Source organism: Chlamydotis macqueenii, chromosome 4 (genome assembly GCF_036417535.1).
Source record: "Chlamydotis macqueenii isolate bChlMac1 chromosome 4, bChlMac1.mat, whole genome shotgun sequence".
NCBI lineage: Eukaryota > Metazoa > Chordata > Aves > Otidiformes > Otididae > Chlamydotis > Chlamydotis macqueenii.
The window spans coordinates 13896739-13915632 of record NC_141559.1 but is presented as its reverse complement, the minus strand read 5'-3'; the positions used below and the strand labels follow the sequence as shown (position 1 = coordinate 13915632).

General features: G+C 41.4%; 1 protein-coding gene across 2 annotated transcripts; it reads right to left on the bottom strand.

Moving 5' to 3' along the window:
- Positions 1-630: 630 nt before the first annotated feature.
- Positions 631-15580, bottom strand: NOAZFP (nucleolar atypical zinc finger). 2 transcript variants are annotated; one of them, XM_086747604.1, is made up of 10 exons: positions 15412-15580; positions 10867-10996; positions 10568-10587; positions 10382-10452; positions 8169-8248; positions 6707-6833; positions 5868-5972; positions 3307-3353; positions 2023-2140; positions 631-1350 (listed from the first exon to the last, which is right to left on the bottom strand). In XM_086747604.1, the coding sequence occupies exons 2-10, from the start codon at positions 10984-10986 to the stop codon at positions 1079-1081; spliced, it is 960 nt and encodes a 319-aa protein (XP_086603730.1). In that variant the 5' UTR covers positions 10987-10996; positions 15412-15580; the 3' UTR covers positions 631-1078. The 2 variants fall into 2 exon arrangements, with proteins under 2 accessions (XP_086603730.1, XP_086603731.1); XM_086747605.1 differs by lacking the exons at positions 10382-10452; positions 15412-15580 and having other exon boundaries at positions 10867-10999.
- Positions 15581-18894: the final 3314 nt, after the last annotated feature.

Sequence of the window (18894 nt, the reverse complement as noted above, 5' to 3'; positions counted from 1 at the left end):
TATCTTGATTTGTCTGCTGTTAAATTTGCTCAACCTTCCCCTACAGGAAGAAACTAAATCCTATCACTTAGATGTGTAGATTGGTAATGAACATGTTGATTTTCAAGTCAGAATCACGGCAAACACTTCTGCAAGTGTCACCTCCTCAGCTCAGATGTGCTGGTCACTTGTCTTGTACCAGCACATTTGCACAGAACAGCATTTGAACCCAGCATTTTGAATCCCCCTATGTCTTCCCACCTTATCAATTCATATACAAGGGGTTGTTTCCTATCAAATTGGTTTTGTGTATCATGTGCAAGGAAAAGAGTTGAAGGCTAGGCACAGAAGAAACCAGTCTCTTTTTGACCTAATGAGAAAGTCTTAGAGATTTTAGTGGCAGAGAAGATAGACCAACATTTTTATTGCAATATTTTTTTTTTATTATCTAGGGTGCACTTGTAATGACTGCATATAGCCCTATTGATTATTATCTAATCCTAAAAATGCTGGAAAGGTAATGTTCAAGTACACAGAGAACTACATTGATCTGCCTTGCCTACATAAACAAGGAAGTTATTTTGGCGTCAATTTACACTTTGTATAGAACCAGCCTTCCAGCTATTCAAGGGAGATCAATATTTATGACAATTTGTTAAAGAATGCAGTTGACTTTTATTGTGCAGACAAAAAAAATGCAGTCACCAACCCACCACTACATTAATTTTATGAAATCAGTTAACAAAATTATTGTAAAAAATAACTTAATTTCTGATGAGCAATTTGAAACAAGTTGTACAGCTCTCCCACATTCCTGTATTGATAGGAGAAAATGCCATTGAACCATTATACTCAAGGACAAAACCACTTCTAGTGCTTAGGGCAATAAAAATATTCCCATTTTCTCCCCTAGTCCCAAACCCAATACTGGTTTATACAAAAAAAAAAAGTCTCACTTGGAGTTACTGCAGAAGCCTCACACTCTTTACTCTCTAGCTTTGATATGTAAGTACCTGATAGAGCTATTCTACTGGCATGTACGCAAGTGAAGCACTGCTTGGCTCCTTCCAAGTGTTTTTAGCTTGCCAGAATACTAAGCTTAATCTTCCGGTTCCTCGTAATGTGCATACCCACTAGCATAGGTCCTTCCTAAATTCAAATTGCTAAATATGTCTGTGGTCTCAGTATCAGAATCCTTCCCTTCCGCATCATTGTAATCTTCATCATCGTCCTCTGCTTCATCATATTCATCCTCACGGTCAGCTGCTTCTCCAGCCTTGCTGGAGGAGAGGCTCTTCCAGTAGGCATCATAGCCAGAAGCTCCATCTGCATCTTCACCTCCAGTCTGTCGGCCAAACTTCACAGAGCGTGCTGCAGGCAGAGAAAAATCATCATGTTCCCACCCCTCAACAGCAGCTTGAGCCGAGCATCCGACATTTATTTTCTGTCCTTTTTCACTACTCAGCAAAGAGCATACGATGTTAGCCTTTTTCTAAATCTGACGTTTTCAGATTTAATCCTTACTCTGACAGAACCTTTCTGCTACACGCGGTCTGTCCCCCTGCAGCCAAGTTTGTATAAAAAAAAACTGCCCCCAAAGTATGACTTAAGTTTTAGGAGAAACCTTTGGTACTCTAGCCAAGAAAACTTGTCATTAGATGTGCTTTGCAGGCACAACACATATTGTGATTTATTCAAGAGTGGTTGAGGTAGATTGTATGCATGTCATCAAAGTGCACTTCGAAGTTCATTAGCTAACTTCTTGTTGATGAAATAAAGGCTTAAGGGGTGAATTTCTGCAATTTTTCCATAACTAAAATCTCAAACTAAACAAAAGCTTCCACTGTATTGGAATCAATTAATGATTAAGAATGAGAGACTGCTCAATTCTGGAACTAAGAAACACAAAGCTTTTTCCCAAAACAAATGCAGCAAAGCTTTGCAAAACAGTTGAAAGTAATTGGACTTTACTCAGTGTTCCTATGTAGAAAAGTTGTCACTAATGGTACTTGTATTGCTTGTTAGCTAGAGAAGCAGGCTTACTTGACATGCTCAGATCCTTTGTCTGCTGAGTTTCATGGCCACATTTAGGGCAGGGAGGCTCTTTTCCTTTTTCCTGCTTGAAAACCTTACTTCGCACATGATCGTCACAAAAACAAGCCTGTGGGGTGAAAGCAGCATAAAACAGCTAAATGTTTTAATCATAGAAGCATATTCTTCAGCAAGAAGCAAGCAAAAAAGCGTCTAACAGCAGTAGGATTTTTCTGGTAGGGATTAAAATTTAATGAGGTCTATCTGCAGTGGAACTGGAGTCTGTGCACAGAGCAACCACTTCTGTGTTGGATGTAGTTTCATGGCTTCCTGGGGAAGAGGCTGGATAAAAGCGCTAATAAACAAGCAGAGAAAGTAACAGACTCCAGGACTGCATTACAGTGCTGCCCACAAGGAGCCTGGCAAACTTCGGTTTACGTTGACAAGTGTAAATACAATACAGCCAGAGACATATGCCAGAACATAACTATGCCGTGACCTGAAGGCAAGAATTAGAGATGGAAATTTCACATGTTGAGCACCAGGGTGCCAGTGAAGGTATCTGGAGAAAGGAGCGATTTGGAATGTGAAATCGATGCCATGGGAGACTGCAGGAAAACATGGAGGGTAAGAAGAGTAAGAGCAGGCAATAAACCAGCACCTGTAGAAATTTGGACAATGTTGATCATGAAGCAGGTGGAACTCTTTATACAAAATTACTTCTGAGTGTGTAAAACCAAAAGGCTGACATTAACAGATTAGCCTGTGCATGTGTAGAACTGGATTAGCTGTGGAGATCATGTCTATTGTACCTAGGCTGCAGTGTTTTCTGGTCAGATCATCACTTGACTGTTTTTAAAAAAACAAACAAACAAACAAAAAAAAAACCCACACAACTTTTTGAATTGTTTTAGGTCTATGCTGGATCAAAACATATTCCAAAGCCTTGAATTCTGTTCAAGACCAAGGGGTTTTTTTGTTGTTGTTGTGTTTTTGATTGTTTTTTAAAGGCCCAAATACGGTACAGTGCCAATTTAAACACAGAGGTCTGGACAAAGTGAAGATCACCTCACCTGGCATAAGGATACACAACGCTGGCTTGTGGCTAACAGGCAAGCACAGATAAAAGCCCTTTTGTCCCCCATAAATCTGCCTTCAGGATTCAGAAACTAATAAAAAAAGTATGAATATTTTTTAATAATGTAGAGGAAGATGTGACGAGGCTTGATACCAGCCCTGGAGGCTAAGGAGAACAGATCTAAAGTCACAGCCACTTGCAATGTCTTTACTCTTTACCTTACAACGGAGGCAGGAATGCTGCCCAAGCCTGTTACAGGAGACACCTGTTGGAGAAAATCAATAGGTAAAATTCAGCACTTGGAAACTGCAGATCTGCCGTATTAATAATGTAATGGAGGCATTTATTTTTAACTCCCTGACACGACTGCGCTTTGGCAACACAAACCAGTCACTTTTACCATGCAGTACCATTTTACCAGATTTTTTTTTCAAGTCTAAGACTCACTGCAATAGTGTAATTTGACATAAAAAGTGGAATTTGAAGAGGGGGAAAAGTTTAACTATTTATTGAGTTTCCAAACTTTTAAAAACAGAAGTTTCACAACCAAACTGGTATTAAGTGATCATCTTGCTTTTCCTTTTTGCACAATGTCAAAAGGAGTGCTGGCACTTTACAGTCACTTTAAACAATGCCACGGCAGCCTTTAATACCTTTAGCTCATTTAAATGGGATGTGAGAACACTTAAAGCTTGTGAATTTCCAAACCCAGAACAGTTGTTCTGTTCTCTATTTCCTGTCATGTCCTCTGGAAATGTACTTTATTGCACACAACTTCCTATGAAAATCTATCTATCTCTGTTAAAGAATTGTAGCTGGCGCATGAGCTGTAAAGAGCAGCATACATGCTCAAAATCTAACTTGTCTTGAAGCTTCAAATTGGTTTCTTTACTCCACTAGAGGGAGCATAGAAAAGGCAACCACACAGGAATTAGCAGCACCAGGAAGCTGGGTGAATGAATAGTTACTCCTCAAGAAGCAGTAAGACTTATTTTATCAGTCCTTGTGCCCATTCCTTTCGACTTTGCCTTACTCCTGTGACAACAAATTTTTGAATCTGAAGTAATAAATATCATGACTTCTCCATGCGAGCAGGACAGCCACAGGATTTAGCACTCTATCATATGTTTAAAGATGGAATTGGAAGTGCTAATGTTTATCTATTCAAACATTTCTGGAGTATCTGCACTTTAAAAAACTTCTCTCAGATAGTGATGGGAAAGTAACACCACCTTTTTCACAGCTAGAATGGATTTAGACTACAATTGCATGACTGCATTTGAAGTTTGTGTATTCTGTAAAAGCTCGGGCTTTATAATCTTGTTACAACACACACTGACAAAAATCCTGCCTCTCTACCAAGGCTGTGCTGTGCCACAAAATGTTGAACACAGTGAAAACTCTCAAAAAAGCAATTTCTCTATTCAGGGTGTGACATCACATCTGTGAATTAAAAGCTTCCAACAATCACTGAAAAAACATTCTTGTGGAACAGCTGTTGCTTCAATGTTGCTATGCAGGAAGATATTCTGGCAGAATACATCAAGGGAAGCTAATCAAGGATTAGAAAATAGCTGGCTGGGAAAAAAAGGATGGGAGATGAAAAGGAGATAAGCGATTTCTAAAGATACAGACTAACATTGAAATCAACAAATATTCTGAATTGGGAGAAATCGATTAGGACAAGATTTTTTTTCTGAAGAAAATGGTCTTATAGATGATAAAGAGCTCCTTGAATTTCTATAATAAGGATTGAAAATGTTTTATATAGTCAAAATACACACATACAAGTTTTGTAAGGGACAAAAGTTTGTCTTATGAGATAAACCAAATAGTAGTTAATAGTGCATAGAAAAGAAATACTTCTACAAAAGATTAGTTATTTCAAACATTGGTTTGGTTTTGGTTTGTTTTGGTTTTTTTTTTTAACTTCCCTTGAAGTTTCCCCTGTTTCAACCTGAGATAAGCAGTGGACTAGCAAAGTCAGGCATGGCCACCATGTCCTCTAACCAGTTTGTTTGTCCACACAAAGTTCAAAAGGACATAGTCTTCTGCTACCTGTTCTTTGCTCAGTAAAAGGGGACGTGTATCAACGTTAAATACATCGACTGACACACATGTCCACAGGTCAGTGAAGAAACTATAGCAGAGTTCTTGCTCTGGATGAACACTATTTCTGTTACTTCCCTGCTTACCCTGTCTCACTAAACCAGACAATGGCTGCCTCCTGAGTCACGGCCTTAGGACTTGCTGCTTTTGCAAAATCACCAGATGCTAACCCTTCACCAACACACAGGTGGTATACAATGTGGGAAAGTTCAGCCAGACTAGATACAGGTGGTAATATTCAGGGCAGCTGTTTTCCATGAGGGACAGGTATCTACAAATAGGTCAGACAGCTGCTGCTTGCCTGCAAAGCTTTGTGGAGAGAAAAAGCAGGATCAGCAGTTCCAGCAGATTTGCTGCAGTCCTGGCCACTGCCAACACTGCAACTTCAGAGACTGCTGGCTCCTGCAAAGGCAGACTTCCCATGGGAGACCTGTAAGAGCCAGGCAGGGAAACAACTGCCATGTAAAATCTGGCATGGAGGAAGGTCAGAGACAAAAGCTCTTGTCTAGATAACTGGGTATCAAGAGCAAGCACAAAGCAAATAGGCCCTTTCCTCCAGTGGTGGTAAAAGCTATTTGGAAATGGTGATGGAGAACATTCTGGAGCACAGAGGAAGCAACTGGAGAGTCTGCTTAGCTCTGGTGAAAGGAACTATGAATAACTAACTTACATTTAAATGTCTCCGCTTCCAGAACTTGGCAGCTGGCTTGATGTTCAAACTGATCGTCTTCACAGAGGAAATTGTGGCAAAAAGAGCAGGCGAATATTCTGCCTCCTAAAAGATTTAGCAAGGCAAAATAATCAGAATCGGCACAGGCATCAAGTTCTCCTCTGCAAACAACTCAGGCGTAGTTTTGACTGAAGACCAGTTCTCTATTCTGTCACAAATGCATCAACAGAGTCCTAAATTAGACACTGCCATCCATTATTACACTGAAAAATGCAATGTATCCTACAAGACAAGACAGCACGAATATAAAGCAAATACTACTTCTGGTCCTTTTTCATTGGACTAGGGCATTAAGTATTTTTCTTGAATCAGATCACATTCTGTCTCATCCAGTCTCCTTCCCTCCCACCCCCTCATCTCTGATGCACACTGCAATACACACTTCAAACGATTCCACAAATGGAGATCAGTATGGTTTGCCAAGAAACTGGGAATCCAAATACCTGTATTAGCACAGATGAATGGAGTGGGAATGGCAGAAAATTGTGTGTTAAGTCTGATGTGGTGCTTAATTACGTGAAGCACTCAGCTGATAGGACAGTTAATATTTCAGATTACACAAACACCCCTGAGTTGAGCACTGTGTGTTCCTGGGCAGGTCGCCACTGCGTAAGATCTATTTTTAAAACGGGGAGGAGAATGCCTTGCTTTGAACAAACATACTGCAAGGACTGATCAGTAAAGTTTAAAAATGCTAAGAATATAGGTACAATAACTTAAGCAATCTCAGGGGAAAAGTATCATTTAGATTTTCTTATTTTTAAGGATGAGCAACCTACCGTGGTCCCAGACGCTTCTTTCGCATTCAATACATTCAGCATCTGCGAGAGGGCAGATACACGCATGTGTGCTGAGACACTTCCTGCCGTGACACACCCAAGCTTCACAGAAGTCACATATTGCACCCTGCAATTACAGAAATATATCATCTTGGGACTTCTGGAATACTTAGGGAGAGACTCTTACTTCATAACCCTGAATGTATCCAAGTACCCATTCTCAATGGATTCATTCCAGCTGAGCAAGAGAGTATGAACTGTATCTGTATTCCTATCAAGCCACTCCACAGTTCATCTTGTTTGTTTGATACCCGTTTCTGCAGGATTAAACATAAGGCAAAATAACTTGGTCTTCTCCTTTTTGGTTTGTTTTTTTTTTTTAACATTTCATATCTTAAATCTTATGCAAGAAAACTGTGACCTCTGGCTGAAACCTGAGATCCATAAATGACAACAATGTTCTGGCAAAAATGCAGTTTCAAAAAAGACCTGAAAAATGCCACTAGATTCTTACAGCTGAAATCACTCATTTGGATATTAAACTATGCTATATTAGAACACAAGCTCTGCAGACAGCAAAGATGAAATTACTCATTAGAAACAAGTCAGACTCTTTAATTTTAATTAAACTAAAAGATCTACACATCAACTATTCCTTAATTGTAGCATTTAAGAAGCCTCCTTAGCCCATATGTAACAACTACAGTGTGCACGTAATGCATGCAAAAGTAAGAAAACAGTGGAGAATACAAATTAATTGCTGATAAAAATATTCTGTCAGCGAACGCATAGAATGCGTTCAGGAACTTCAGACTGGAAAGGCCAGGTGTGTTACTGAGAGAAGCCAACTGCCAACTGGAGGCAGAAACAGGGCAGAGGTTTAATCCACACAGCATTTAATCCAGAGGCTATGACGCGTCGTACTTTGCTTCCCAGAACTGAGTAACTAACTCATCCTTCTAAGAACAAAAATTCAAAGGCCAGGAGCTATGACTATATCTGCTATGACTATAAATATGATTTATTTTTAAAATAAAATTCCCCCATAATGGCATGGAACAGATCCCTTTCTGTGATACTGATGGGTCTCTGTAATACTGAGAAGACAGCAACAAAAGTCCACTGGTTTCTACCAGAACAATCCCAGATTTTACTGGAGACTGGGAATTGTCTGTGGGGCACGTAAGCTCCAGTGCTGTTAATGCATGTGCTTAGGGCCTGCCACCAATACAGATCTGTTGGCATCCAGGACATGTGTCAGAGTTTGCAGGAGCTGAATCTAGAAATGCAAAATATAGGCTTTCAGTACATGGGAAAAATCAGTTTGTGACAGTAAGACAAGAAAAAAAAAAAAATCTTGGCATGGTACACGCTATCATTCTGTAAATGTTTTATCTTTTTCAGACAGATTTGCATATAATAACCTCATAGTGCAAAACAAGCTGTAATTTTGTATACATACCACCATTGCTAGTCCAGTACTGTACACACCAGCATGTTTTATAACACAGTCTGAAGACTTCATCATGCATTTGGTTTTTCCTGTTAAAAAAAAGACAAGCAACCAGAAGAAAATTATTTAAAAATAAACAAAAAAACCCAGAATTAATGTTCATATAAGAGCAGCACTTCAATCAAATGCCTGTACTTAATTGTATATCTAGGTAAAAAATAATGCAAACAAATGTCTGCAACCTGCAACCCACCCTCACACCTCTCTCAGATTAAATTATTGTCTGTTTTCAGCTAAAATATCTTGCCTGAGTGCTGAGATAATGAGGCAGTGTGTTGGTCTTGCTATATGTTTTGAGGCATTGGCAAGAACTTCAAATGTCAAAGCAAACCAAAGAGCAAAATAAGGTGAAAGTCAAGTAATGACATCTTCAAAAGTTGCATTTTAAACTGCTGCTAGTTCTGCCCCACCAAAAAAGCAGCATGTGCTGTGAGCAAGGCTGAGGCCCTCTGAAAACACACATGTGCACCTGATGATTTACTTACTTACAGGTACTTGGCTTTTTGGTGGTGGTTGTTGTTTTGTTTTCTTTTTTAAAACCATGTAAAAGATTACTTCCTAGACAGACTAATTCCCTTTAAATGCAGGGGATGAGTGAGAGAAAAAAAAACCCACAGTCTGCACTCAAAAGTCATTCTGACACAGACAAGCAGTTAGGGTGACAATTGTCCCTTACTCCTTGCCTCTGATGTAAATAGCTCTAGGAGAAATATCCACACTCTGTATGCAGATATACAAGCAAAAAACTCTTGTAGCTAGCCCAGGTTACTGCAATGGGGTTTAGCACCGATTTAAGCTGCCCTGCTACAGAGCCCTTTGGCATCTGTTAGTGCCTGCTTAGAGAAACCAACAAAAGGGTGCTCCCTGCAAACCCACTCAAGAGCTGACAAAACCAAATCCTACTCTGAAAATGTAATTAAATCCCAGCATGCAGCATCAGCAGTTTTGTATTAAATCACATCTCAGTTATGAAATGGCACTTGGAGGGTGAGGAAGGAGCTGGGCAGTGTGAGGTGATGGGGGTATTACTGGGTATGGAGCACTGCAGTACAGCTGCTTTGCTCCCACCCCTCAGAGACCTCTCTAGGAAAGATGGTGTTGCTTTACAGGGGCTGTCACCAACGCCTGACTAAGCACCAAACAGCTCCAACGGTCTTTGTCTTGGAAAACCCTGGGACTCAATATAATTTTGTGGCTGTTATTAGCAATGCTTTTCATCCAGAAATATACTGCAGATCACAGTAAATTCAACACACAGGGGTCAACTTCAGATGTATCATATACCGTAAGTTAGATAACATGTTTTTAATACTTCACTACATGATGACAGGAGGAAGACTTACGGAGGATGACACACTGCCATTGCACACTAACAGCCTGCCTGCTGGAAATGCTCAGTATCTGTTCCACTGTTCCAGTGCATCAAAGGCACTGGAAGCCGCAGATGTCAGCAGCTCTGAGAGTTAAACTACAAAACAGCCACACTGCTTAACGACAAATTGAAAATCTGCAAGGATGTGCTGAAATAGTAAAACAACAAAATTAACTTGAAAGTATGAAATTATTATCAACATCCCCTGCAAGCAAGCAGTTGTTTTAAGAAAGGGCATTTTAGCCTGATCCAGAGCCCAGTTCTGCCACAAAGAGTCCTCCCCTTCTGATTTCAAAACATCAGCCCTCTACCACATATAAATGACATGAGCAGCATATTACATTACAAAACCATGCAAGATGAATAATGTACTGTTGCTTTAATTGATATTAAAGTGATCAGAAATTATATCACCCCACAAAAGCAGTACTTATTGGTGCCTTGCTAGCAGTTAGAGCCTTTTTAACTCTGCTGTTGTTATGAAACAATATCCCACATTTCCCATTTAGGGAAATGGTCAGTCAGATGTTCTCAATCCTGAAAGGTAGCAAGACAAATTCTCCAAAGATGAAATGCTGAAGACAAGCCCATGACCCAGACCTGCAGACCTCTGGGGGTCAGAGGCATATGCATTACTGCATGATCAAGCAACATCTCTCCTCAAGGAGGATATTCACAGCAGGTTTAAGAGAACCTGCTCCAAAAATGACAAAGGTACTCTAATTGCTGAGAGTTTAACACCACAAATGGGACTGAGGATAGCATGTTTTCCTTCGTTATTTCTACTTACCACATTGTGCACAAATGGGTAATTTCTGAACAGAGTTACAGAAGTAGCAAAAAGCTCTATTCTTCTGTCGCCTAGGCACATAGAAAGGGGGGGGGTGGGAGAAAGCAAGCATTAAAAAAGACCTGTAAAATGTTTGAAACTAATTAGTATTAAATTACTGGTTTTAGAGGGAAAAAAATTACTTACCTTTGGCACTTATCACATTCCTAGAGAAAAGAAATAAAATACTGGTAATTACTTTTATTCTAGGTAAAAATATATAAAATTTACAGACCCCCACAGGGACCCTGAATTAAGTTCTGATTAGGAACCAAACTTTTTACCCAAGTATTATACTTCTGATGCAAATGTAACCTTAAATATAAAGGAAGAATAGTAGGAAGAATGGCATTCTAGTAGCATTAAATACAGTCAATGTGTTATCACTGGTTTTACATGATTTAAAATCAAGTATTTGTAATATGAAGTACTTTAGGGTATTTTACCATTGAAGCATTACAGGGATGTTTGGCTAAATCTATGTTGGCTCTTGAAGCCCTTATCTGCTTTTCACGTTCACGACGGTTCTCAGCTTTCTTACGAGCACCAGTCTTCTTTTTAGGCATTTTTCACTATCTGTGGGGAGGGAAAATAGCAAAACTATGTATGTAAATACATGGATACACATGACATGTGCAGCATTAAAACTGGATCTTGGAGTTCCCACGTTAACTGTGTTTCATCTCCATCCATTTCCGTTTCTGAAAGTTTATTTTCAAACATAGAATAAGGGGCCAGTCCCATAAGAAGAACCATGTGATGAACCATGAAGAATCTTATGATCTGGAAAAGACTTTGCTGTCTTAAACTTCGTGCTTCACTATCTTTGAAGTGTTTGGCCTTAAAAAAACCCACCCACTATGCTTTGTATGGTTTTTTTGTGATGGGCCTTTGTTTTTTGTTTGCCTTGTTTACTTAATAAGGATAATATTCAGCTCATTTTCTCTTTCATTTCTGTCTCATGCTTACTAACCACTTCAACCAGTTAAAAAGCACTATTTGGGTACGCGAGAGGCGGTGTACTGCAAAAATGTAAATTTCACACTTCCTGAAGGCTTAGAAAACAAAATGTCATTATTGTAGGCTTAAGAGCTAAGACAAAGGGATGTTTGTACTGCTTATTATCATTCTAGCACGTTAGCAATAATGAAGAGATGAGCATGCGTTGCTTTGAAGATGCCACTGTTTCCCAAGAAGGGTTTACACTAACTTCACTCCACCTGGTTCAACAGTGTCTCTATTTAAACATTCTAGGAGAGAACTAATGCAATACAGCGGTAAGAACAGGTAATCAATCAGACCACTGCTCTCTTGTTATCTCCACAATGAGCTGTGCAGTATTCACACATGCTTAATTTACCCTGCGTTTATAATAAATTAGGCAAGTATTATCCTGACTTCATGAAATGGAAAACTGAGAGATTAAAGGCATGGTCTGATGTTAGAATTTCTCTTGTTAATATAGGTGCTCATGATAGACACCCTTCCTTATGCTCCATCTTTATCATTCCCTCATTTCTGCTGATGTGAGTGGTGTTGGTGTCACATTCTAAACCAGATATCAGTTAAAAACAAACAAACAAAAAAAACACAAAAAAAACCCAAATCGACCTCCAGGACATGACCTGATGGGGGAAGGCAGTTAAAGGAGCAACAGGGGTATTTGCTTAGCAAGCATGGGAACAAGAAAGTACCTGAGGAAGAGGCAAAGACCTTTCAACTGACCAAAAAATGCCTTGTTGAACACAGTTCTAAAAAAAAAACAAAAACAAAAACAAAACAACAACAACAAAAAAACCCCACAAATAAACAAACAAGAAACATTTCCAAGTCTATGGTCCAGGTGGATACTCTTCTTCATTCTGTAGCTACCAAACCATACTTCCTTGCAGATTACAAGATGTGTGAATTTTTGAAGTGTTTAGCTCTTATTTTGGTACCTCACAACAGTGCTTCTCTTTTGAAACTTGGCTTCTCTAGCAAGGCGCTCCAACATATATTGCGCTGTACAATCCACAGTTCTTTTAGCTACAAGTACACCTAACCATGCTCCTTGCTCTGCCTCTGATTTCCAAAACTGCAGAAATATACTTCCAAACAATTGACAGCTGAGACTCAAGCATCATCTGAAAACCTCAATCTCCACTTATGGCATTTGAAGAAAATCACTGCAGACTTGGGGCTTGGTAGAAATTGGTCCACGTGACGGGACAGCTCTGCACGTGGAAAGTGCAGTAGGTCTCTGGGTTGCTCTCAGAGGCCACTGGTGTGAGGAAATGGGAGGTAGTTGCTCTCCCCGGCCTCATCGCTAGCTCCAAGCAGACATGTAGGCATGCATGCTAGCATCTGTAAGAAGCTGCAGCATGAACTGGCAGTGAATTGTAGCAGCTTAAGCTTGGAAGAAAAATTTGTATCTTTGTTTAAAAGGTCTTATAAAATAAACCCAACAGTCCTAACTTTCCCAAACAAAGAAATATATTGTCCTGACCAAATATTAAGATTCGTTTTTGATAGCACACATAAATCAGTTTGCTCGCCCTGTAGCATTCTGCACCATTTTAAAATCGTATTAGTGTCATATTTTATAGTCAAAATCATATTGCTGTGCTGCCTGCTGGCAACTGTCATTATTCTAGAGTATGACATTTATGACACCAGGAGTCCAATATGAGCTTGCACACTTATTTTCAAACTGCTTGAATGTTGATGTAACAACAGAATCTAATGGTTAGAATTTACACCTTGACTTCCTCACATCATAATCAAAAGCACCAAAATGACAAACTGTTTTCAAGAAAAATACTGTATCAATGACTACTGAGGACACAGATTATAAGAAATCTTTACGACGGCAGAAGTTGCGCTAAACTAAATAACAACAGAGCTGCAATGTCAGGTCCTTTTAACAGAGCCATCAAGTCAATCCAGGCTTTCAAACACCAACCTATAGATCAATATTCTATCACTCTTTCCCTCTGAGCTTCCACTTAAGTTTGTTGTCTTTGCCCTGAATTCTAAACTTTTAGAGAATTTACCATCTTTTAATTTTCTGCCTAGAGCTTGCTAGTGCTATGATGACCGTGATTATGATAGTAAAAACTTTGTTTACCTGCAATTCCTTTCAAATCAGAGTATCACACTTTACAAAAGCACTAATTAGTACTTAAAATGCCTCTGCAGTATGTTCTACCTCCACTTTTGGCAACGCTTCTGTAATCCAAGGCTGGTGGATGACCCAAAAATGTATTTAGGCACCACAGCACTGCTACCAAATGCCCAGACAGGAAAGACCCAGTGGAATCTGTCTGCAGTCCAGCTCCCCTGCAGGGTGCATGGGAGAGAAAAGCGCCTCAGGAGGACCTGAAACAACAGGTCCAGTTGTCAAGGAAATGCCTACAGTGAGCTACTCACTTAACATTTACCTACCGGAAAGATCACATGAACCTTTTTCTTAAACTGAGTCTTTTTTTGCTGAAGGCAGAGACTTACAGCCATGCTAGCACTCTCCTCTTCATCCATGATGCTGTTGTAAAAAGAAATTGCCCAGGACACAGTAGGTCCATGCTCACTTCCAGAAAGTATCACCCTGTTGCCTTACAGAGCACCTGAGCTCCCAAGCTGGGAGTGGTTCTGCGTGAGCGGTTTTTCTCCATCTGAAGTTTTCTACTCTGGAGCAAAAGGCTCCAGAGTGAGTGGGTCAGAGCAGCAGGAACGAGCGTGACTCTCCAGCTTATTAGCTGATGCCGTGGCACAGAAAGCACAGAGTTCAGATACTGAGAGGCTGTGTAAAGGTGAGCAGTACTTCAAAGGAAAAGTTCTAAAATGTGTTGTGTGCCTACTGGGTCTCCAGCACAGTTCTGTAAAACTCACCCGCTGTTCTTCACGTGCTGCATTATTTGCTAAGCTAAATGCAGGCAAAGACAGCAGAGTTCCCACCCCAGCTCCAAAGACTGCGTGTGTATTTTACCAGATGGTATTGCTATGTAAAATACATAGACAATGTCTGGCATCTACATTCTGTTGAGGTTGTACAATGCCTATGCCATTTTTTCCCCTCTTGAAGACTGTCCTTGATAAGTTCCCAAAGACACACACTAAGTTTGCAGCAGGCGTGAAAGCAGATTGCACCAGCAGATTTCTGGATCTTCTGTGCTGAGCACGACGTTCCCTCGCGTCATATTATCTCGTCTTATGTGATACACTAACCACCCTGCTGTCACAAAAATAATGAACAGCTGTAACAAGCTATTCATTTAGGGGGCAGGGGAGCTGTCGGGTTACTCCTGGCACGCCACACAAACACTAACACCCAAAAGAGGCTTTCTGTACTTCAAGACTTCTTGTGCTTGACCATCAAACAGCTTCTACGTTATGCATATTCATCAAAAGAGGAATCACGCTAATTTTGCTGGGTTGCATCTGATTCCATTCAGAAGTCGAGAAAATCTTGTTTAGCGCTTTGCAAGCACTGTACAAGATTACAATTAAAAAAAAAAAATATTTGTATTTCCTACTTCTGTCTTTCCAGTCCATGATTCCTCCTAACAATGAATCCGCTTTCAAGGCGCTGTGAATTCCATGACCGTTTACTCCACCTTTCAGTGAGAAGGTGACCTGTGCTCGGCCACCGCAGCCTCTGCGGGCTGCTGCGCTGCTCAGGGCCCAGATGCGCGGAGGTTTCCTCTCCGACCGCTTCCCTCCCCTGGAAACGCACCTCGTCCCGGCCGGTAACGGCTGAACGCGCCCGTAACGGCCGCCGGCAACGGCTGAACCCGCCCGTAACGGCCGCCGGCAACGGCTGAACCCGCCGGTAACGGCTGCCGAACAGGACGCCGACGCGCTCTCACGACCCGACTAAGGCTGTTGCGTGACAGCCAGCTTTTGGGAAAACACAGACGTATGGCGATTTGTCAGCGTTTTACCTTATTTTTAGTATTTTTACCTAGGCCCCCCACACACACACACACACCGTGCCGCAACACGTTCCCAACCTGGACCGCCGCGCTCCGTATTTCTCGGCGCTTATTCCTGGAGAAGCCAGCGATCACTTCGCTCGCTCAACCGGGGAAGCCACGGGGGTGGGGGTGGGACGGGTGGGGGGTGTCGGGGCCGCCGCCCCCTCAGCGCCCACCTGGCTGGCGCGGAAGCCGGAAGCGGGGCGCTACGCGCTGTGCGGTACGGCGCGGTGCGGTGCCCGGCCGGCTCCGCGCGGCGCGGCGGGAAGGTTCCGAGGGCGGCCGTTAAGGGCGGTGGGGGCGGCCCGGCCCGCTTAGGCGCCTCTCCCCGGCGGGGCGTGCAGCCGGCCTCTGCGTCGCCTTCTCCCGGCCTTCTCCTCATGGTGGAAGATGTTGCATGGCCAGGGGACGAGGGGGCGGCCTGGGTTGGGGAGGCTGAGGGGGTGCACCGGGAAGTAAGCACAGATGGGGACTCGGGGGGCCGGGGCGGCCTGGGGCTCTGTCTGACGGGGTTATGGAGAAAAATGCCAAAATAGCCAGTCTGTGCTTTCTCCTCACAGAACTGTGGTGTCCACGGGTTGGACGTTGAATGGTTGGGAACCAAGAAAGGGCTTCGTTTCCACACTGCAGGGAAAGGTGTTCCCAGGGTTTGGGAAGGAGATGTCATTTAAAAAATGGTAAATATATGGATACCAAAGACAGCACTCTTAAGCAGGAGTAGTTAGCACCTGCATCTTGTGTACTACTGAGCACTTGGTGTTACAATTCAACCTGCCTCTTCTTGGATGGGGGGGGGGGGGGGGGAAACAACCAAAACTGTTCTCTCCACATGAATGTCTATGTCCTGAAGAGAATTAGGAAATAAAAAATCTCTTTTGGTGTTGTTTTTGAGGGTCCTAATTAACAAAATATTTCTCCTCACTGAAAATCTGCTGTTAGTTTCACTCTTGTTGGAAAATCATTGGAAAAGTTTTTATAAGCCATTTGCATGGATGTTACTGTTCAATAGCTGTTCCATCATAGAATGGTTAGGGTTGGAAGGGACCTTTAAAGGCCATCTAGTCCAACCTCCCTCCAAGGAGCAGGGACATCTCCAACCAGATCAGGTTGCTCAGAGCCCCGTCCAACCTGGCCTTGAACGTTTCCAGGAATGGGGCACCCACCACCTCTCTGGGCAACCTGTTCCAGTGCTTCACCACTCTCATTGTAAAAAAAAATATCTATCTGTCCTCAAATTTTGTTTGCTTTTGTGGCGGTTGCCCCGCAACTTTCACTTGTCAGAGACCAAATGTTAGGACATGGTAATTGCAACAATTGGCTGTGATTGTAGTTGATTAGGGTTGGCACCTGAAGTGTTGTCTCTGAAATCTTTCATCAGTGGCTCCATCTCTTTTCAAAATAAAGTATCGTTTAATCTTAATGGTAGAAGTACAGTGTAGCTTAGAAAGGGAAAGAATATTTGTACCATGAAAAAACCTGTACACAGCTCTGTCTCGCCTGAGGTTATGCAAGTCATACTTTCTCAAGGATTGACTTGCCTTTCAGAAGGAGAGTTCAGTCTGTTTCTTAGCAATTTGCTGTGCATTTCCCTGGAGGTCTGTAACCTAGTGATGCTTGCTTGAGTTCTGCAAGAGCTGTGAGCTCTGGAGCTTGGTTTGGTTGGCACGCGTGAAAGATAGTATGTGAGGTGTGAAGGGGTATGAAGCATGCAGTGAAGACAGCTGTATGGGCTTGCTGTCCCTTTTCTTTGTGTGTATGATGAGCCCTTGCTTAACTCCTCCTCATAAATGACCCACAACACAAGTAGAAACATAAGAATGTCTTTGATTTGTTTTAATATCAAAAGTTCTTCCTACAAGCATATTTATTGCTCTTATGCATATTGCCTAGAAAACCCTTTAAGAAAATCATTAGATGATGTATGATATAGATATTTAAATGAAAATGAGCGCAAGGATCATGGAGCAGTTACAATCCAGTGTGTTTCATAGTCTTTTGCCTAGGAAGAGTTTGATACATATTTCATATAAATAAGTGCTAGGGCACTGTTTTATTTCTTGTGTGCTTTGACCGCTCATTCCCTCAGGTGGAGCAGTTGTATTGCTTCATGTTGTACTTGGTCAGGTACTTCTTACTGGAAGTTGGCTGCTAGTTATGGAAAGTGACTTTGGCTTAACGAGAGAGACAGATACTTGCTGGCCACCACTGCCTTTCCAGGAAGACTATTTTAACTTTTCTGAGGCCAGGGTTGTATCTCCCACAACGAACTGGTTGCTTGTCATGCTTTTCCTTCAAAGTATAATCTTCACACCAAGTTAGTGGAGCACACAGAAAACAGCATTATTGTTTACAACAAAATTTCATTATGATCGCTTAATTGGACATTTCTCGTTTGTAAGAAAGCATATGGAGAAGTAATTTTTAACTATTGTCAGTAGCCATGGCTACATGCTATTTAACTAACAACCTAAGCCAAAAATCCAATCTTTTGTGAGACCTCAGAGCTTTTTTGTGTCATTCTCACTTTTCATAATGAATGCCATTAATCATTAATATTCTTTTATTCTGCTTGTGACCGTTCTAATTTGTTTTAGGCAGCCGTGAATGCAAGAATGCAATGAGAATAAATGATATAGCATTGGAAAAAAATGCAAACAGAAAGTTTTAATCTATTTTAGAATAATTATCCTAGTCACCTAATCTGCTTTCATGAATGAATGGAGCTGTTGAAGAAAGAATTCATATACATCCACAGACGTGACGATTGTCCTCTCATTTGAATTGCGTATTTTTACGTAAACCAACACATGAGTGAAAAAGAGGGAGAAATGTAGAAAAAACCCCAAGGATACAGGCAGACACTCAGATTTTTAACTTAGTTTCACTTAAACGGCTTTTAAGTAGTTGTTTTATTTTACCCTGTGAAATTGTATCTGCCTCGATTATGTTCCAGAAACCACCCTCTAGATGGCAGGAGTTAGTCACTTCACTCATCAATGGTGAAATACCTTATTTTCAGAACTGGTAACGTGGCTTAGAGCTGTAATAGAAGTGAATAAGAAGAAATTAGATGAGAATAGCCAATTTAGAGCTTACAGAATTTCCATTAGCAATACTGGACTACTCTCTGGGGAACCATTGCAGACTATTGTTGTTTCAAAGATGCATGCCAGAAAGTAGTGCAAGTCACTCTCATTTTTAACGGTGTTTTCAGTGACTTTTGTAAGAGAAGCCATGGGAGGACAGTGTGCGTGTCTCTGACGTATCATCATTCCAAATTACCTTACAGAGAATCGGAACTGTCATGTTGTCGCTTAATAACCGCTGTCCGTCTAGCTCAGAAAACAGGACAAGACTCTGTGAGGGCCTCCCTACATTCCCTGACAAAGGTATTTGTCTAGTCAAGAGCTTGCATGACAGCACAAATAGTGGTGACTGTCTTAACCCTGAGCTGTGCTACCTGCAGAGCAAAAGCTGTATGCTAGAGAGAACTGGCAGTGAAAGTCACTCTTCTAAACT

Coding starts and splice junctions, on each gene's coding strand:
- NOAZFP (XM_086747604.1), bottom strand. CDS start 10,986: ATGCCTAAAAAGAAGACTGGTGCTCGTAAGAAAGCTGAGAACCGTCGT. Junction 3,354..5,867: donor GGAAGCGGAGACATTTAAAT/GTAAGTTAGTTA, acceptor TTTCTCCAACAG/GTGTCTCCTGTAACAGGCTT. Junction 2,141..3,306: donor ATTCCTGCCTCCGTTGTAAG/GTAAAGAGTAAA, acceptor TTCACCCCACAG/GCTTGTTTTTGTGACGATCA.